This window comes from Bos grunniens, chromosome 25 (genome assembly GCF_055505025.1).
Source record: "Bos grunniens cultivar Pamir isolate PY7600 chromosome 25, Bosgru_T2T1.0, whole genome shotgun sequence".
Lineage (NCBI taxonomy): Eukaryota > Metazoa > Chordata > Mammalia > Artiodactyla > Bovidae > Bos > Bos grunniens.
Window position 1 is genome coordinate 35,461,429 of NC_141189.1, and position 21,270 is coordinate 35,482,698.

The following is a 21,270-nucleotide window of genomic DNA, read 5'->3' on the forward strand; positions in this document are numbered from 1 at the left end:
ATTACCTTCATCATCTTTATGGTTGGTGGGGTCATGGTTGATTTAATCCGGGATCTATGGGCCTCTCCATTTCCTCCACACACGTTGTCCTTATGGTAACACAGCGAACCGGATCTCATGACCTCCAGGTCAGAGACGTGAAAACGAGCTTCTGAGGAATGAAGCGACTCACAAAAGACAGGGAGTTTGGGGACAGAAGGGGGAGGGGATGGATGCTGGTGGCACTTTTCTGAGTGGTTCTTTCTCTGGCTTCCCCCTCCTCTCTCCTGCTCAACCCCCCCCCCCGCCCCTCCCCCCCCCCCACCTGTCACTCTTCAGCCTCCAGTGGCTGGGAAGGGAGTGGGGCCATGGCTGGGGCAGACCCTTCCAGATGTGAACTCCTGCATCTTCTCTGGCAGTGTTCCCTGCTGGTCCAACCCTCAAATCCATACATGACTACTGGAAAAACCATAGCCTTGACTAGACGGGCCTTTGTCAGCAAAGTGATGTCTCTGCTTTTTAATACGCTGTCTAGGTTGGTCATAGCTTTTCCTCCAAGGAGCTAGTGTCTTAAGTTCACGGCTGCAGTCACCATCTGCAGTGATTTTGGAGCCCAAGAAAAGAAGTCTGGACGTGAACTTGGAAGCCTTCTTTCAGCCCACTACACCCCTCTGCTGGCCACTCGCAATATAGCGACCAGAGCCACCTGTAGAAAGTGAAGTTAAAGCCCGTGTCTCTCATGCCTCAAGACAGTCTGGTGGCCTCTGTCTTAATTAGGGCTGCGCTTAGTCACTCAGTCCTGTCCGGCTCGCTGTGGCCCCATGGACTGCAGCCCGCCAGGCTTCTCTGTCCGTGGGGATTTTCCAGGCAAGAATACTGGAGTGGGTGGCCATGCTCTCCTCCGGGGGAAATTCCCAACCCAGGGATCGAACCCAGGTCTCGAACCCAGGTCTCCCGTGTTGCAGGCAGATTCTTTACCATCCGAGCCACCAGGGAAGCCCTCTCATTCAGAGAGAAATGAAAAATCTTCCTGATGGCTCCGGAGCCCCGAGCCCCACGCGAGCTGCTGTGAACGATCTCCCCTCCCCACGTCCTCACTCTCCCTCCCCGCAGCCACCCTCGCTGGCTCTCCCAGAGGAAGCCCCACCGGGCACAACCCCTCCCATCTCTGACTCCCCCCTGCTCCATCCTTCCCTGTCGTCCCTCAGTTCTTGCCCCTCCTGCACGGCTGCCTCCCTCACCTCCTTCAGGTCTTTGCTCTGATGTCACTTCCTCAGTAGAGCCACTGCCCTGCCCGCTTCTCAGCGTTGTTCACGCCCTTCCCCGTGCATTTGTCACCATTTCTCAACTTGTTCACTGCTGACCCCGCATGGCAGGAGCCTTGGTGAATTTGCCTATGTATCTGCCAATCTAGGCACAGAGCCTGGCACCCAGCATGTACTCGATACACATGTGCTGAGTGAATAAGCGAACGAACAAGGACAATACTTACTTATAGGGTGCATGGGATTTAAACGAGATGGTACTTACGCAGCACAAAGCCTGGCATAACTGAGCTTCGATAACCGTGGCTATTAATCATATCAATGGCTTCCCAGATGGTGCTAGTGGTAAAGAACCCACCTGTCAGTACAGGAGACATAAGAGACGCAGGTTCGATCCTTGGGTCAGGAGATGCCATGGAGGAGGGCACGGCTACCCACTCCAGTATTTTTGCCTGGAGAATCCCATGGACAGAGGAGCCTGGCGGGCTACAGTTCATAGGGTCAGACATGACTGAAGTGGCTTAGTACAGCACATTAATCATATTATTATCATGGCTATTTTTTATAATTTTGTTTATTTATTTAGGTTGTGCTGGGTTTGTTGCTGCTCGGACTTTTCTCTAGTGGTGGTTCCAGGGCTTCTCTTGTTTCAGAGCACGGGCTTCAGTAGTTGCAGCTCCTGGGCTCCAGAGCACAGGCTCAATGGTTGTAGTGCATGGGCTTAGTTGCTCTGTGGCATGTGGGATCTTCCCAGATCAGGGATCAAACCTGGGTCTCCCATGTTAGCAGGCAGATTCTTTACCCCTGAGCCACCAGGAAGCCCAGATCATCATCATTATCGGGCAGTAGTAGTGGCAACTTCCCCCCTCCCCCCAGCGTTTGGGTGCAGGTCACAGGAAGTGCTCAGTAGGTGTTTGTTGATTGACTGAAGGATGTTAGTAACTGCCTCCTTCTGTCTCCCCTAAGCCATGCATGGGACATTCGTGATTCTGCTGCCGCTCAGCCTGATCCTTATGGTTTTCGGGGGCATGACGGGCTTTCTGAGCTTCCTCCTGCGAGCCTCCTGCCTCCTTCTGCTCACGGGGACCCTCTTCCTCTTTGGAGGTAGGTGCCCGCCTGGCATGGAGCCCCAGGTGCCGAGAGGGTCTGTGCACGGTCCCCCAGAAGGAAGGAGGGTGGAGGAGACTGCATTGCCTCTGGGGCTCGGTTTGCCCCGCTGTGATCTCCTAGCTGGAAGGGGTGAACAGATTTCCTGCCCAGGGTACCTGGGTCTGTGGTCCCAGGAGAGAAGCCTGAGGGTGAGAGCAGGTTCTGAGAATCATCTTCATTGTTTCATAAAAGAAGCCGAGTCCCGAGAGCTTCAGGGTCAGGGTCACGGGCTGGCGGGAGACCCTCGCTGTCTCATGCACACCTGCCATCCTGACACATTGCTTTGCTTTGATTGATTAAAATCAGGCAAGTCAGGCAATGGCTGGGTTTCAAAGATGGGATCTAGCACTTGCTGCTGCTGCTGCTGAGTCGCTTCAGTTGTGTCCGACTCTGTGAGACCCCACCAGGCTCCCCCGTCCCTGGGATTCTCCAGGCAAGAACACTGGAGTGGGTCGCCATTTCCTTCTCCAATGCATGAAAGTGAAAAGTGAAAGTGAAGTTGCTCAGTCGTGTCCGACCCTTAGCGACCCCATGGACTGCAGCCCACCAGGCTCCCCCCGTCCATGGGATTCTCCAGGCAGGAGTACTGGGGTGGGGTGCCACTGCCTTCTCCGGTAGTTTTATAGCCTCCTGCTTATTTACTTATTTACTGGCCGTGCTGCATGGCTTTTGGGGTCTTAGTTCCCCGACGAAGGATTGAATCTGAGCCCTTGGCAGTGAAGGTGTGGAGTCCTAACCACTGGGCCACTGGGGAATTTTCCTGGGTCATTTGAAATGGCCCTTAAAAAAGAACAAGAACAGGGACTTCCCTGGTGGTCCAGCGGCTAAGACTTCATGCTCTCCACGCAGGGGACCCGCCCTCTGTCCCTGCTCAGGGAACTAGACCCCACATGCTGCAGCTAAACTCCCTGCACAGTCACAGAAGCAACACAAAACAAGAGCAGGGATGACACTCGGAGTCCATGGAGGGAACGGCAAAGTGGCGCCTGGAGGTGCGAACACCATCCACTGTAATGTTGTTAAGAATATCGGCATTAACAGTTTGCCCAGTGATGAATTCCCCAAACGGCGCCTCCCCAGGAGAAGTCTCCATCCCTGATTTGCCACGAGACCAGGCAATGAGCACTTGACACGAGGCAGATGCCAACGTGGAGCTGAGATGCAGACTGAGGTTAATGTGTTTACATAGCCACCCAGGACCGTCAACTGGACAGCGGGCCCTAATCACACAGGGACAGGGACCAGCCGTGTGCAGGGTGCTGTTCTGGGTGCTGGGGAATCCAGGGCGGACCCCTTGGGACTCACACTGCGGCAGACGGACGTTAGCTGGTTCACAAATAGTTGCAAAATTCCAGTTCTGACCTGGGTAGTGATGGAGCGTTGTGAGACGCTGTGAAACCATGGGAGGGGGTGGTTTGGCCAGCTCTGCAGTGGGAGGGAGGGCATCCAGGAATCGACACGAGCTGAGATAGATGGGGGCTTCCCAGGGGGCTCAGTGGTAAAGAATCCGCCTGCCAATTTGGGGGAGATGCAGGTTCTATCCCTGGGTCGGGAAGACCCCTGGAAGAGGACATGGCAACCCATTCCAGGATTCTTGCCTGGAGAATCCCCTGGACAGAGGGGACACGAGCGCGTGCGTGAAAGATGGATGGGGAAGAGCTACCAGGGGCAGGAGCGGGTGGGACAGAGGACGGGCAGCAGAGGGAAGGAGGGGTGGTGCTGGATGTGTGTGGGGGTCCACCAGCTCTCCTCTGTCCACTGCAGCCCTGGTGACCCTCGCCGGCATCAGTGTCTACATCGCCTACTCAGCCGCTGCCTTCCAGGAGGCGCTGTGTCTTCTGCAGGAGAAGACACTGCTGGACCAGGTGGACATCCGCTTCGGCTGGTCCCTGGCCCTGGGCTGGGTCAGCTGCGTTGCCGAGCTGCTCACCGGGGCCACCTTCCTGGTGGCGGCCCGTGTGCTCAGCCTGAGACGGCGGCAGGACCAGGCCATCTGAACGCGGGCGGGCTCCAGCTCGAGGGTGGCGGGAGCGGCTTAGACTGGAGGCGCTGGTGCTCAGGGACACCATCCTGGTGGGCTGCGGCTTCCCCTTGGTCTGAGGCCAGCACCAGAGAGCCACTGTGGGCTGAACTCGGGGCCTGGCGGTCATGTTAGCACTGCCTGGCGTGGGGGATGCTGTGTCCAGGCACCTGTGTGTCTGTGGCCTGGAGGAGCCCGAACCCATGAGACCACAAAAAGCGCCCCCTGCGTCACTGCAGCCTCTGTGCGCTTCCTCTGGCTTCACTGCATCCTCACACCTGCCCTTTGGATGAGCCTCTCTGTTAAGGAAATGGAGGACCAGAGAGGTTAGGTAAGTGTTGGAAAAAGACACAGCAGGATAGAGGCATATTCTCCGACATCGAAGCGTCTCCGGGTGGTTCCGGCTGACTGGCTGCGACCTGGATCCTGCGTGTGGAGGCGGCTGCATCTCAGACACTGGGCTTCAGGCTTCCCCGTGACCTGGGGCCAGGCAGGAGGTCCCGTGGGGAACCGGGGGGAAGACCGCAGAGACGTGGGCTCCTCGACAGCCAGGTGGTGGATGTGTCCTGCCTCACCTGCCCCAGCCAGGCTCATGCTCACCTAGTCCCATCCTGAGCCTTCAGCAGAACAGGCTTCGTTGGTACGATGATTCTCCTGCCTGCAATTCGGGAGACCTGGGTTCCACCCCTGAGTCAGGAAGATCCCCTGGAGGAGGGCATGGCAACCTGCTCCAGTGTTCTAGCCTGGAGAATCCCATGGCCAGAGGAGCCTGGCGGGCTGCAGTCCGTGGGGTTGCAGAGTCGGACACGACTGAAGTGATTAAACACACACGCACACACTGCGTACACACATGGTCTCCTCTGGAGCAGTGGGGGTTGTGAGCTACTTCTGCAAACACTGGAGGTCTGCTGTCACAGGCCAGGTCGTGGGGACATATGACAGCTCTTCTGTGAAAAAACAACACCCCATCGCAGTTCTGTGACTGGAGGTGGAAGGTGTTTCCTTGGTGTGGCCCCAGTGGGTCTGCCTGGGGATTTGTGCCCACCTCCATGGCCCCATTGGCACTGAACACTCTTCAGAGAAGACTCGGTTCCTTTGGGGTGAAAATCACTGTAGTTTGGCTTTTTCTCGTGTGGCAGGGAGGTTCAGTCTAGAATAGGGAGTTGGGAGGTCCCCGAGGAGTTGGTCAATGGCTAGGGCGATCTCTGGGGACTAATCATAACTCTTCCTCCCTGCTCCAGAAAATTCCATCCCTCTCTCCTCCTGATATTCTGGCCAGTGGGGATGGGGGTCCCCAGAGTGGCTGTGTGTCTGAACTCCCCTGGGGCAGTGCTGCTCACATGTCAGTCCACCGGGAGTCCAGACCCACTTGCCATGCCCTCCTTCAGGGGGTCTTCCTGACTCAGGGGGTCTCTGAGTCGGTGGGTCTGGGTGGGGCTCATTTCTAAGCAGTTTCCAGGTGCTGCAGACACTCCTGGGCTGGGACCACCCTTTGTATCACACTGAACTGGGGAGTTTGTTAAGTGTCAGGGCTGGCTGTCGCCTTGCTGCCCATTAGAATCACAAGGCCTGATGCCGGGGCTGAACATCTGCTCTGATGGTCTCCAGGGGGGCAGCCTAGGTGCTGATAATTGTTAAGACCTCTTCTGATGACTCAACATCAGCTAAGCTTGAGAACCTGCTCCTGTAAGATTCTGAGTCATGAGATGTGTGGAGGGCCGGGGAGCTGCAGGTTTAAGAAACTCCCCAGGAGGGAATTCCCTGGTAGTCCAGTGATTAAGACGCTGTGCTTCCAATGCAGGGGGTGCAGGTTCGATCCCTGGTCTCGGAACTAAAATCCCACCCGCTGCATCGCGTGGCTAAAAACAAAATAAAATACCTGTTAAAGAAACTCCTCAGGAAGGGCTGATGGTTCAGATTTGGGGACCACTGGTGTGGATGTAAGATGCGAACATTAAGATCAACTGCATAATGTTATCATCCTCACCATGACATCACTCTACCATAACATCACTCTACCATGACATCACTACTTTTGCCACAACGTCACTGCCTTCACTATGACGTCCTCCCCTCACCTTTGTGAAGAAGGGCATCCTGAGTAGGGCATGGTCATCGTCACGGCTGACACCCACTGAGTCATTGCTTACTCTGCCCCTGCATCGTCCAGTGAACCCATCCATCAGTCGTTCGACAAACCTCTGAGGGCCGGCCGTTTATGCTAGGAACCAGGGGCAGTGACCCCACCAGAGCGAGCCCTTGCTCCCTGAGTTGCCACGTGGTTGAGGACAGAGGCAGGTGAAATATATGGCTGATGGTGATGACTATGGAGATGCGCAAAGTGCGTACAGGTCAGAACTGAGGTACACATGGACTAAGCTAGGAGAGAGTGACGGTCACTCAGTCGTGTCCGACTCGTTGTGACCGCATGGACTATACAGTCCATGGAATTCTCCAGGCCAGAATACTGGAGTGGGTCACCTTTCCCTCCTCCAGGGGATCCTCCCAATCCAGGAATCGAACTGGGGTCTCCTGCGTTGCAGGTGGATTATTTGCCAGCTGAACTTCCGGGGAAGCCCAAGCTAAGGAGAGAAAGGGGGTACAATTGGGACTGAAATTCACATCTACCTGATTCCAGCTCACTTCTGGGTTCAAATCATTGCTGCTGCTTCCCTTTCTGTCTAATCTGGAAAAGTGCAAATAAAGTGGATTGGTCACAACACCTCGTGGCAGTGGGTGAGTGCTTTCCCCAAAATCAGTTTCTAGTCTGGGGAGAAAGATGAAAAAGTTTTCACAAAGCGAGAGCAAACTGTGATGGTAAGAGGGCGGTCTCTGCTGCCACCTTCTGGTCACATGGGGGAACTGCACCAGAGGCTGGTTTTGATGTTCAAATCAGACCAAGGCCATTTGTTCTCAGCCTTTCAGTGGGTTAAACACTCAGGGCAGGGGTTCTTCACTGGGGGAGATTCGCCGCTCCCTCTCCACTTGGGGCGTTTGGGGTTATCTGGAGACATTTCTGGTTGTCGTTACTGGGGACGGGTGCTACTGGCCTCCGGTTGGTGGAGGTCAGGGCCGCTGATCAACTTCCACAGGGCATGGGATGTCCCCCCTGCCCCCCAAAAAGAAAGATCTAGTCCCACCTGTCAAAGCACCAAGTGTGAGAAACCCGGCTGTGGAAACAAAAAGAAATAATTACAAAGAGAGAGCACCTGTGTTTTCAAAGAACTGACCGCTGCTGCTGCTAAGTCACTTCAGTTGTGTCCGACTCTGTGCGACCCCATAGACGGCAGCCCACCAGGCTCCCCGTCCCCGGGATTCACCAGGCAAGAACACTGGAGTGGGTTGCCATTTCCTTCTCCAATGCATGAAAGTGAAAAGTCAAAGTGAAGTCTCTCAGTCGTGTCTGACTCTTAGCGACCCCATGGACTGCAGCCCACCAGGCTCCTCCATCCATGGGATTTTCCAGGCAGGAGTACTGGAGTGGGGTGCCATTGACACAATTGTAAAGAATTTCATTCATTCAGTAAATACTTACCAAACACCTGTTATATGCTGAAAACCATGCTGAGGTCTGAGAACACATCCGTGGGCATGGATGACAAGATCCCTGGCGTTACATGGAAACCGACAGCGCACGTGCGAACCAGTATGAGAAACTCGCATGGTGAAGAAAACAGGGTCATGAGATGGAAGGTGCTGGGAGGGGCTGCTCTCGGAAGGACAGTCAGGAAGGGCCTCTGGGAGGAGGTGGCATTTGTGCAGAGACTCAGATGAGGAGCCCTTCATATGCGAAACAGCCGACCAGGCAGGTGTCAGCACGTGCAAAGGCCCTGAGGTGGGAAACAGGCTTAGGTGTTTGAGGGAGGGAAGGAAGGCGTGTTGGGGGATGGCGGTAGGAGGTGAAAAGGTGAGGAGGAGGCAGAGGAACAGGGCTAGGGGTTCCCTCTGGTCCATGGTAAGGAGGTTTTTCATGGTTGAGCTGTGTTTGGGATTCAGTCCTATCACACCCCATTCCATTTCATTCCATCCCTATTTTGAATATATTTTCAATGCACCACACGGTGCAGCATGCAAGGTCTTAGTTCCCTGACCAGGGATCAAGCCTGTGCCCCCTGCAGGGGAAGTGCAGAGTCTTAACCGCTGGACCACCAGGGAAGTCCCTCCATTGCTGTCTGGGCGGCAGAGGTGCGTCGGCTCTAACCCAGCGGTTCTCACTACAGGCTTCACATTAGCATCATTCAGGGGCTTTAAAATAAAACCAAACTTCTAACAACTGAGCCCAAAGGAATCCAAACTTCGAAAGTGGGCCCAGGCACTGGTATTTAAAAAAAAGAGTTCCCCAGGTGACTGTGCTGAGCAGGGGTGGGGTGAGAACCCCTACAGAAGCTCCTTTGGTCTTGGGGGTGGAGAGCAGATGGAGGAGGGGCTTCTCCCATCATCTGGGGGGATGAGGGTGTTTGGACCAGGGGGACTTGGACTCAGGGGTTTGGACTCAGGGTGGGCTTTAGGGGTTGAGGGGAGTGGGCTTTTACTCTCAGAAAAGTAAATAGGACAAGAAGGGGAGGAAATACTTGCCTCCCCTTTGCAGAGGGAGCTCTGCCTGGACCTGTGTCCTTCGGTCCAGACCTGGCTGGACCCTCTGATGTGGATGGTCCATGGAACTGACCCACTCCCTACTCAGGATGGCTCTGCCTGGTGAGAAAGTTCATTCATTCATTCGTCCGCTCATTCGTTGACTCACTGTCCACCCTCCATCCAGCCATTCACAGATACGTTCATTATTTATCAATATGTAGTGATTCACTCATATTCTTCATTCACTTCTTCACTCACTTATGAAGTGAAAGTGTTAGTTGCTCAGCTGTGTTCAAGTCTGTAGCTCGGGCTATGGACTGTAGCCCACCAGGCTCCTCCGTCCATGGGATTCTCCAGGCAAGAATACTGGAGTGGGTTGCCATGCCCTCCTCCAGGGGATCTTCCCGACCCAGGGATGGAACCTGCACCTCTCATATCTCCTGCGTTGGCAGGCAGGTTCTTTACCACTAGTGCCACCCGGGAAGCCTGTGCTTTCCCAAATATTTACAACTGGGGACCCCCCAACCCCCACTCCTGGAGCATCTGGAGGATAGGGGAAGGGAGAGGGAGAGGACAGAATGACAGAGGGACACGTACGCACAGACACAAGAGGCTCAGAGAAACATAGCAACACCTTTATAGAGATAAAGACAGAGGTAGTGGCAGAGAGGGGCCTTCCCAGGTGGTGCAGTGGTAAAGAGCCTGCCTGCCGATGCAGGAGGCGTAAGAGAGGAAGCTTCATCCCCGGGTCGGAAGATCCCCTGGAGAAGGCAATGGCAACCCACTCCAGTATTCTTGCCTGGGGAATCCCAAGGACAGAGGAGCCTGGAGGGCTGCAGTCCATGGGGTCGCAGAGTCAGACACAACTGAACATGCAGGCGTGGAGAGAGAGACAGAGAGGAGTGGACTGAAGGCAGAGACAGACAGAGAATGAAGGAGCCAAGTCCAGAGAGAAAGAAGAGGGAAAGACAGGAAGAGGCTGAGGGAGGTTCAGGAAGCCCAGCTGAGATTGGGGAGCTGTGAAATGTCAGGTCTGAGAAAGGCCAGGAACAGCCGATGCACCTCTTCCAGCTCAGGGGCGTGGTTTTGGGGAAGTCCCTGGCTCCCTCTGGGCCTCAGTCTTCTTGTCTGTAAAATGGGCACACGGATCATCCTCCCCAAGCCCATTTCATCCAGTTCAATCCCACAAGTTTCTCCTGAGAGCCGTTTCATGCCAAGTCCTCAGCCAGGCACTGGGAACACACCAGTCAGCCAAACAGGTTGTCACAAGGTCCTGCGAAACCCTAGGTGTGGATGTGACTTTTGGGTCGAGGAAGTCCCGCCTAGGGGAATGGCGTCTCCTATTCTACTGGATCTCTGGCGGCCGTTACCCCGTCACCCTCTCTCATAAGCAGGGGTCCAGCCAGGGGACAAGAGACTCTGTGGGGCTGAGGCTGGTGGGGAGAAAGCATGATTCAGGCAGCGAGAGGCTTCGGGCTGTGCCTGGGCCGCCGTGCTCCTGGGAACGCGCTCTTTTGCTTCCTGGACAGATGACTTGGGAAAGTCCCTTCTCGTGTTCGGGTCTCGATTTCTCACCTCCCCGGCAGGTCTGAGCTTTTCTCGGGAGGACTGGCCGGTGGAGAGGGAGCACATCACCTCCCGGCTGCTTAGATGTCCCCGATTGTCCGTAGGAGGCGTCCCTGCTGGGCCCAGTCACGGGTCATCTGCTCTGGCCTCTTCTGGAAGCTTCCTGGGAGCACCGTTGAAGGTGGGTCACCCAGCAGACGTGACTGACTTACACCTGGGAGCATTTGAGAGTTTCCTAAATTCCTGGCTCCCATCTGACCCCTGCCACTGTCCTGAAAGCGGCAGGGGGGCGCGTCCTCTGTGGTTCCCACCATCAGATGCACACCAGCAGAGGCTCAGCGAGGCCAAGGACGCTCCAAGGTCATGGGCCGGGACCGAGACCCAAAACTGCTGCTCTGATCACTCAACTGAGCCACGGGCTTCTGCCTCCGCCTCCACCCTCCTTGGGGTCTGAGGATCCCCCTGCCCCAGGGCACCTGATGCAGCTGTCCCTGGAGATCCTGCCCTTTCAACAGCAACCAGGTTAAGTTGCCTGTATTCCAACCACAGCTTGGGGAGCAGACCTCTCCCCGTCAGGAGGATATGGGGATTTTCTCAGAACATTGACATTTGTTCCGTGTTCCTTTCTATTTCCTCAATTAGAAATGCTTAATTTAATGGAATACTCGGAGCCCCAGAGGAGGAACAAGCCTGGGATGACTAATACAATATTTATGCGCTGGGAGAGCTGAGTTCCCGCGTCCCCTGCCTCCCCGCTCCTTTGTGGGGCTCGCTCCCTCCTGCGCCTCCCTGGGTGGTTGAATCCTTGCCTGGAAGCAGCAGCCTGGGGGAGCCCGAGTGGCGAGCTGAGGCCTCACCTGTGATGCCTGGAGCCAGCTGTCGGTTTTCCTCCTCACCAAGGACGTGGTCCTGATTCTGCACCACGGAACCAGCAGCTGGCGTCAGTCCTAGATGGCCTGATGTCCACACCTGACCTTCACCTTTCACCCGTTAGGCCCTGAGAGGGGATGTGTGTGTTCAGGTAGTCGCCTACTTGCAAAGGGACTGCTGTGGGTTCAAGGGCTTTCCAAGTGGCTCGGTAGTAAAGAGCCTGCCCGCCAATGCAGGAGATGCAGGTTCGATCCCTGGGTCGGGAAGATCCCCTGGAGGAGAAAATGGCAACCCACTCCAGTTTTCTTGCTTGGGCAATCCCATGGACCGAGGAGCCTGGTGGGCTATGGTCTATGAGGTCAAAAAAGAGTGGGAGGTGAACAGGCACGTGTGTGCATACACACAGGTGGGCTCAGGGGTATACTCCAAAACTCGTAACTCAGTACCTGTGAACACGACCTCATCTGGAAAGAGAATCTTTGGAGGTGTAATTAGTTAAGACGAGGTCACACTGTACCAGGGTAAATCCAGTAACTGGTGTCTTTATAAGAAGCCATGTGTGCGTGTGCTGAGTCACTTCAGTCATCTCCGACTCTATGCGACCCTATGGACTGTAGCCCACCAGGTCCATGGGATTCTCCAGGCAAGTATACTGGAGTGGGTTGCCATTTCCTCCTCCAGCGGATCTTCCCAACCTGGGGGTCAAACCCAAGTCTGTTTTGTCTCCTGCACTGGCAGGCGTAAGAAGCCAGAGGAAGCCACCGACACACAGAGAGGGGACCTGGCTTACAGAGCGATGCTGCCGTAAGCCAAGGCACACCTGGAGCCTCCGGAGACAAGAAGAAGGATCCTGCCCTGGAGTCTTCAGATGGAGCGTGGCCCTCCTGACCTTTGATCTTATTATTTTTTTTTTTCATAAAAAAATTTTTTTTTGGCCATGCCACTCAGCTTGCGGGATCTTAGTTCCCTGATCAGGGACTGAGGCTGGGCCCTGGCAGTGAAAGTTGGGCCGCCAGAGAAGTCCCCTGGTACCTTGGTCTTAGACTTCTGGCCTCTAGAATTGTGAGAGAATAAGTTTCTGTTGTTTTTAGGTGCCCAGTTTCGGGTCCTTTGTCATGGTGGTCTTGGGAAATGAATACAGGCCCTATAACCAGGGTTGTTCTGGAAAATCAGAATAGGGACTTCCCTAGTGGTCAGTGGCTAAGACTCTGCACTTCCAATGCAAGGGGGCTGGGGCTCCATCTCGGGTTGGGGGACTAGATCTCACGTGCTGCAACCAGAGATTTACACGCTGCAGCTAAGGCCTGGTGTAGCCAAATCCGTACTTTAAAAAACACATCAGAATAGTAACCGCAGCTACATAGTAAGTGCTTGTCACGTGCTGAGCGTACTTTCTCTTCTTCTGTCTGAAGACACCTGTGAGGCACGTGCTGTTTTTCTCTCCTCCGTGACGAGCAGACGGAGGCTAAAGTAAAGTCACTCAGTTGTGTCCGACTCTTTGTGACCCCATGGACTGTAGCCCACCAGGCTCCTCTGTCCATGAGATTCTCCAGGCAAGAATACTGGAGTGGGTAGCCATTTCCTTCTCCAGGGGATCTTCCTGACCCAGGGATCGAACCCAGGTCTTCCGAGTTGCAGCAGATTCTTTACCATCTGAGCCACTAGGGAAGTTAGACTGAGGCTTCCAGAGGGGAAATGATGGCCCAAGCGCACACCTCTGGTGAGAGGTGGGTCTGGGACACGGGTTGAGGCTGGCTGACCAGCTGCCTGTTTCTTTGTTGCTTCATAACACATCACCCCAAAAGCAGCATCTAAAACCAGCAGCCATCATTTTTTTTTCCTCTCTTGTGGTCTTTGAGCAGAGGCTACGCTCTAGTCTCAGGCTTACTTGCCCTTTGGCCTGTGGGATCTTCCTGGACCAAGGATCAAACCTGTGTTCCCTGCATCAGCAGGTGAATTCTTAACTGCTGGGCTCCCAGGGAAGTTTCTACTTTTTTTTTAATTAATTTTTTTTTTCATTTACTTTATTATCATTTTTTGGCTGCACTACACCACTTGTGCAATCTTAGTGCCCTGACTGGGAATTGAACCTGGGCCCTCAGCAGTGGAAACACGAAGTGCTAACCACTGGACCACCAGGGAAGCCTAATTTGCTTTCTTAATCTCACTGCTTCACTATTTCCGCTCGCAAGATCTCAGGCATCTCTACTTCCCCCCCGCGCCCTGCTCCAGTCCCCAGCAAAGCCCAGTGACTGATCTGAGTCCTTAGCAAGACTAGAGGGAGAGGCAGAGCCCAGATTGTGGAAGCCACAAAGAGGAGCCCAGAGGTCAAGGGGGGCAGTTTTTAAGAAATTGTGGTCCAATATCTACAGAGTAAAGTTTAAACATTTTAAAACACACAATTCAGGGGCATTTAGCACCTTTACAATGTTAAACAAGCATCACCATCTCGTTCTAGAACACTATCATCACTCTAGAAGGAAATGCTGTACTAAATGGGGGTTTTTCTGGAGGAGGTGATGCTTTTATTTTCTATATTTCAGCTGAGTCGTGGGGCATATGGGAATTCTGTTCCCCCACCAGGGATTGAACCCATGCTCCCTGCATTGGAAATGTAGAGTCTTCACCCTTGAATCTCCGGGGAAGTCCCAGAGGCGACACTTTCAGGCTTGAGAAGGATCTCTCTGCTTATTGCGTGGGCCAGAGTGGGTGGTGGTGAAGCTGCAGGGATCAAGCCAGCAGAGAGGCTGGTCGGTGCAGGGAGCGTGGGGGCTCAGGTAGGGTGGAGGTGATGGGAAGGCAAGAAGAATTCAGAGCTGGCGTTTAGGTGATGGGGTTACGGAAGTGGGTGGGTGCCTGACGTGCCCAGGTGATAGCAGTTTCCCAGGTGGGAGAGTCATGCGAGTGGAACTGGCGTTTCCAGAACTGGAAAATGCTGGAAGGCCGGCCAACTGGTGGTGCTGGAGGAGGGGTGCAAACTGTGACTCCGCTCTGGAGGACACGAGACCCCGGGGGACGTCCAAGCGGACCCACCCAGGTGGCAGCTGGGAATCCTTTTTTTTTTTTAATTATGCTTTGCTTTGAAAGGGCTTCCCAGGTGGTGTAGTAGTAAGGAATCCACCCTCCAGGACTTCCTGGGCTGGTGCAGTAGCTAAGACACTGAGCTCCCAAAGCTAGGGGGCCCGGGTTCAACCCCTGGTCAGGAAACTAGATCCCACATGCCACAAGGAAGAGTTTGCATGACACAGCTAAAGATCCCTTGTGCCACAAGTAGGACCTGGAGCAGCCAAATAAATAATAAATATTTTTTAAAAAAAGAGCCCACCTGCCAATGCAGGAGATGCAAGAGATGCAGATTCCATCCTTGAGTCAGGAAGATCCCCTAGTAACCCACTCCAGCATTCTTGCCTGGAGATTCCCATGGACAGAGAAGCCTGGCGGGCTACAGTCCATGGGGTCGCAGAGAGTCAGACACGACAGCACACGTACGTGCACATTGCTTTCCAGGTTATTATTATTTTTGGCTGTGTTGTGCTGCCTGTGGAATCTTTGTTCCCCGACCAGGGACTACCGTGCTCCCTGCACTGGGAGTGCAGAGTCCCAACCACTGGATTGCCAGGGAATTCCTGGGAATACTTCTCAGCACAGAGGGTCAGATTGGCTGGGACTTCCCAGCCTCAGCCCTAGTGAAGTCTGAGGTCAGATCACTGTGTGTTGTGGGGGCCACCCTGTGCATTGATGGGGTGCCCAATCTCTGGACTCTACCCAGTTCAGTTCAGTTGCTCAGTCGTGTCCGACTCTTTGCGACCCCATGAATTGTAGCACACCAGGCTTCCATGTCCATCACCAACTCCCGGAGTTTACTCAAACTCATGTCCATTGAGTCGGTGATGCTATCTAAACATCTCATCCTCTGTGGTCCCCGTCTCCTCCTACCTTCAATCTTTCCCAGCATCAGGGTCTTTTCAAAAAGTTCTTCACATCAGGTGCCCAAAGTATTGGAGTTTCAGCTTCAACATCAGTCCTTCCAATGAATATTCAGGACTGATTTCGTTTAGGATGGACTGGTTGGATCTCCTTGCAGTCCAAGGGACTCTCAAGAGTCTTCTCCAACACCACAGTTCAAAAGTATCAATTCTTTGGCACTCAGCTTTCTTTATAGTCCAACTCTCACATCCATACATGACTACTGGAAAAACCATACCTTTGACTAGATGGACTTTTGTTGGCAAAGTAATGTCTCTGCTTTTAAATATGCTGTCTAGGACTCTACCCAGGAGATGTCAATTACATCCCTTTCTCAGGCATGAAGATCACAAATGTCTCCAGACATTGCCAGATGTCCCCTGGGGGTGGGGGGCACAGTTGCTCCGGATGAGAACTACTCGGTTCAGTGCTTTGGAGAGTCTGTATCTAGAGGGTGGTGTAAACCTCTGGACTCCTTGAGATGCTCAGAGGGTCAGTGTGGTGTGAGAGCGGAGAGGCCTGCTTTGTCTGTGCCCCAGCTCCAATGGGGCACAACCAGCAGAGACCACCAGACTCATCAAGAAGGAGGGACTGGGGGGAGGAAGAAGGGACAAGCCCAGAAGAAGGCAGATCAGGGTGTGGTCTGCTACCCCCATCTCCCTCCCTTCACCTGCCATGAACATCACCTTTCTGCCTGGACTCTGTGGCCGGGGAGGGACCGCAGAGTGCGATGGGCCAACGGCTTAAGCCTCTCATGTCTGCACTTCCTCAGCCCTAATACAGGCAGGGCTCCCAGCGGTACCTGCCTTCGAGAGAGTTGTGGCGATTACATGCGTCTCCGCCGCACAGAGCTTCGGACCGGGCTTCTCATTTGAAAGTGTAAATCGGGGTTGCTGTTCTTAGTATTCTACTCATTTCCAGACCTCGGACTTTGCCTTAGTTCACGGGTTTAATTAACTCCATGATTCATACATTCAGCAAATATGTCCAGGAGCCTTACTCCATGCTCCCCCTGGGAGAGAAGCAGTGAGCAGGAGGCAGGCAGACCCTGGCCTGTTGAAAGCCTGGGCTTGGGGAGGGGTGGGGAGACAGATATTAATCAAATGTCACACATGTAATTACAGATGGAGACAAGCGCTGTGATGAAGGGCAAGAGAAGCTGGGATGCAGACTCCTTCTCGGTTTAGCTGCCTTCTCGGTTCAGCTGTGGGCAGCTTCCTCAGGCAACTCAGCAACAGCTGTTTGCAGGGCCTAACCCTCCACCAAGGGAGCAAGTCAAGGATGGAAACCCTCTCCAATGCATCTTTCATCATCCTGGAGAAAGGATTCCTCTGAAGCAGTCTTAAGGCCTGCTATTTCTACTGAAGGGGGCTTCAGTCTTTTCAAGCTCAGCTTTGGATTGAAACACCAAGTTCTCAAAATGTGAATGAGAATGTAGAGAAACAGGGGCAGCGTTAAAGCTGTTCCTTAAGCCTCCTGGCTTTTCTGGAGAAAACCACCTGCTTGTTCGGGTTGATTTTAGCATAGATGGTGGGGACAGGGGACACACCCACATACACACATCTTCCATAAGGCATCATCCTGGTAGGGGGGATACCACCTGGCATGATGGAAAATACTCCTGGTTAAAGGCTGGGAGGTTTGGACCCTGGTTCAGGCTCGACCTCCAAACCGGAAGGATGACCTGGAGTTCAGGCCATTCCCCTCCTGGACGCTAAACCTCCAATCACTTCTGCTCTAGAGTCTAGGTCTCAGGGTCGAGACCCGGGTGAGGAGAGGGAGGCTGGTGGAGGTGCTGAGTCAGATCCTGTCTTCATTTACAGATGTTGCTATTCTGTTCACCATGGGTGTTTGGAGGCTTTAAAAAAGCAGTGCATCCAATGTTCATTGCAGCATAGCCAAGACATGGAAGCAACCTAGATGTCCATTGACAGAGGAAAGGATAAAGAAGATATGGTACATACATACAATGGAATATCATTCAGCCATTAAAAAGAATGAAATAATGTCCATTGCAGCAACATAGATATTGTCACAGTAGTGAAGTAAATCAGAGAAGGAGAAATATCATATGACACCCCTTAAAAGTGGACTCTCAAAAGAAATGATACAAATGAATTTACGAAACAGAAAGAGGCTCATAAACAGAGAAGGAACTTACGGAGGAAGTTCGGATGGGGGAAGGGGTAGTTAGGGAGTTTGGGATGGACGTGTACTCACTGTTATGTTTAAAATGGACAGCCAACAAGGACGCGCTGTATAGCACAGGGAAGTCTGGTCACCGTTCTGTGCCCGTCTGGATGGAAGGGAGCGTGGGGGAGAATGGATACGTGTATATGTACGGCTGAGTCCCTTTGCTGTCTACCTGAAACTGTCACAGCGTTGTGAATTGGCTATAGTCCAATACAAAAGAAAAAGTTTAAAGTTGTTTTAAAAAGAGCAGGACACGGCTGTGTTATTTATCCAGGTGAGCGAGTCGTGGAGGTGGTCTTAGATTTTGCACCCAGGGCCAGTGGCTCACTGCCTCACTCTAGTTCTGATTCTCATGGGCCCCTGCTGGACCTACCCTTTTTACTTTGAGGGTATTTGGGTTGAAAGTTCTTCCTATTTGTAGAGCATCTTATGGCTTCCAAAGCTCGCTCACTTCTGAGATCTCTTTTGAGATTTTGGGAGTCCCAAAAAATACCCAAGATGGGGGGTGTTGTTCACCCATTCACAGATGAAGAAACTAAGATGAAGAAACTTTTCCAGAGAAAAAAGATAGTGTGTTCAGGGTCACAAACTAGGTCAGATCCAAGTTCAAGGGGGTTTTTCTGCTCCATTCCCTGGACAGCTTGACAGGTACAGTTGAATGGGTCTTGTCAGATGACTTTAAGAATTTATTATTACTTTTTTCTTCACAACAATAGTATGTGTTCATTATAGAACATTTGAAAAATACACATAAAGAACAGAAAGTGAATAAAAGCCTCCTATAGTTCACCACGCAGTGATGACATCTATTAATATTTTTACATATTTCTTAAAAATCTTTATTAAATTTTTAATAATATTGCTTCTGTCATTTATGTTCTATTTTTTGGTACCTTTGAGTAAATAAATAAAAGATGCCCTCTCCAGATAGGGGTGAATGGTTTAGCACATGGAACCAGAAAACACCCTTTTATGAACCAGCCCAGCAGCAGGGCACAGTCTGATGAGCAGGTGCAACTTGGATTTCTTCCCGACCTTGGTTCCTTGGGGAGGGGGAAGGTGCTTTTGTGCCGTGCTCAACCTGCCCTACCGTAAGTGTTGGCCCCGAGCACAGAAGCATTCTCGAACAACGTACGTATTTCTGAATCATTTCTGAAGAAATCAGCATTAATCAAAAATTCATGCAAATTATAAAACTACTCTTGAGATAAGTACGGCAATGAACCTAAACACTGACTCCAGAATTCTTTTTAAAATCTCTTTTCGAAATGGATTGTCCTTTTCTGTCATCTTGGTATCCAGCAAAATGCTTGACAGAGAGGAAATGCTCTGTTTGTAAAACGGAATGGAAGCGTACAGTGTGGTGGCTCTGAAATACGTCTGCAGAGTCTCTGAAAGTGTGAAATCTAATTCCTTTTCTCTTAAAAAAAAAAGTTTTGGCTGCTGGCTGGGTCTTAATTGCAGTGCTCGGGCTCTCTCCAGCTGTGATGCGGGCTTAGCTGCTCTGCAGCGGGTGGGATCTTAGCTTCCAGACCAGGGATCAAGTGTTGATCCGCAACATTGGAAGGTGGATGCTCAACCACTGGCCCACCAGCGAGTCCCCCTCTTCTCTTAAATACGGGCTAGCCTCATGACTTGCTCTCAACCAACAGGCAGGAGAAGTACTGTTGCATGACTTCTGAGTCTCGGTCATAAAAGAATGCAGTTTCTGCCCGGTTTCCCCCTCTCCTGGCTTCTCTGTGCCCTTGAAACTGAGCTGCCACGTTGTGAGGAAGCCCAGGCAGCCACGTGGAGGGAGCATCTGCAGTGTGCCAGCTCTGGTTCCTGCTTCAGTCCCGGCGACAGCCAGCATCAACCCCTGGATGTGCGATGGAGTGACCGTCCAGAGGATTCCAAATCCCATCCTCCAAGCTGTACCACCAGCTGAGGCTGAGTGGAGCAGTGACTGGTCCTCTGCACTGAGCCCTGCCGACTTGTAGATTCACGGGCAAAACAAACGTGGTTGTGGTGATAGATCACTCTGTTTCGGGGTGGTTTTTTAGGCAGCACTAGATATGTAGAACAGTTATGGTCCTGCTCAGTCACTCAGCTGCGTCTGACTCTTTGGGACCCCATGGACTGTAGCCCACCAGGCTCCTCTGTCCATGGGATTGTCTGGGCAAGGATACTGGAGTGGGTTGCCATTTCCTCCTCCAGGGATCTTCCTGATCCAGGGGTCAGACCCACGTCTCCCTTGTCTCCTGCATTGCAGATGGATGCCTCACTGCTGAGCCACTGGGGAGGCCATGTAGATCAGCACTCTGTGGAATATTGTGTTTACAGCAGAGACCATCAGTGCCCACTCGTCTCCTTTTGGCTGTCACCATTTCCTTCTGGACCGATGGTTTTCTGTATCTAGTATCCATGACCCTCTCTTTGTCCTCAGACGTCTGCTTGCCTAATACCTGGGTTAGGCTGTAAGCATAGAGGGATTAGGGTCCCTGGGAACATCTCTCAACCTACAACAGGGTGGAGCTTGTAGATACTCCAGCTTCCTTGCCTTTAGATGGGACATCTTCGGTTTGTCTAATGACAGAAAGACATTGATGGAACCGCCAGTGAGGCAACTGCAAAAAAATGTTCTAAGAAGAGAAAGATAAAACTAGGGTACTAACTTTTATTTTTTATATTTAAAGAAATTTGGCTGTGCCAGGTCTTAATTGCAGGACACGGCATGTTGGATCTCTCCCTGTGGCATGTGGGTTCTGGAACACCAAGGAAGTCACTAGAGTAGTAACTTATAAATTTGATTAGCAAAGTGCTGTCCTGTTTGCAGATCCCTTTCCCGCCTTTGTCTTATCATCTGCTTGGAGCACATCTGTAGGTCCAGAACGAGTTATTTCTGTCTCTAGGAGAGGTAACCACTTGTTGGCAAGTGGTGATGCGACTGTGTGAATCCCCACCTCCTGATTCTTTAAACTCAACAGCCTCTGTAGTGCTCCTGAATGAGTTCTCTGGCCACAAGTACCCACAGAAGGAACCACCTGTCGCTGGATTTTCCCAGCACTCCAATTTCAAAGTATTATGAAACGATGCCCATTAAATCATAAGTCTTGGTTGGGAATGCGGAATTCGTGAGCCAAAGTCCCGGGGTCAGCTTAGTGTTCCTCAGGCCAGAGGGAGGCCCCAGCTGTGGTCAGTAGTTCCTCAGTCTCCTGGCATTTTGGTCATGGCCTCTCAGCCCAGCAAAGGGCCAGCAACAAAGGAGATGATGAGAAGATGGAAGAAAACCTAGTGGGAGGCAGGAAGCTTGGCTGGATTAGCGAGTGACCAGAGCGAAGTCATCAAAGGGCCCGGATGAAACGATGGAGATCAGTCAGGGAGCGTGAAACACAGGCAGCGTTAAGTGATGAGAGACGGACAGGGAAGGATCAAAGGCGCTTTGGACTCACAGCGCAGCTGGCTGAGAGCTGTGTCAGCCTTGACTCTGGCTGCAGAAAGGGCAGGGGCTGGTGCCCACCCAGCGAGGATTCCCCTTCAAGTCTCAGAGTTGGAGAACTCCAGAGAAACCTGAATCAACAGCCATTGTCTTTTGCTGGGGCTTTTACTTTGTATTTTTAAATGATTATAGATTCACAGGAAGTTGCAAAAATAGTGCACAGAGTCCCATGAACCCCAGGGCTGACACCCTGTTATGGGGGTGCAATG

At 52.6% G+C, this 21,270-nt stretch overlaps 1 protein-coding gene across 4 annotated transcripts in view; it reads left to right on the top strand.

Moving 5' to 3' along the window:
- The window catches only part of TMEM114 (transmembrane protein 114), an 81,168-nt gene that overhangs the window by 43,284 nt on the left and 16,614 nt on the right, over positions 1–21,270 (top strand). The window contains exons 3-4 of one of the 4 annotated variants that reach the window (XM_086375885.1): positions 2,211–2,348; positions 4,158–7,135. The exons of 1 other annotated variant lie outside the window; for it this stretch is intronic. In XM_086375885.1, the coding sequence (XP_086232011.1) occupies positions 2,213–2,348; positions 4,158–4,390 (369 nt within the window). In that variant the 5' untranslated portion in view covers positions 2,211–2,212 and the 3' untranslated portion in view covers positions 4,391–7,135. Of the gene's footprint in view, positions 1–2,210; positions 2,349–4,157; positions 7,136–16,514; positions 18,443–21,270 lie in introns of those variants that run through there. 2 more of the 4 variants (XM_086375886.1, XM_086375881.1) reach the window with 2 other exon arrangements.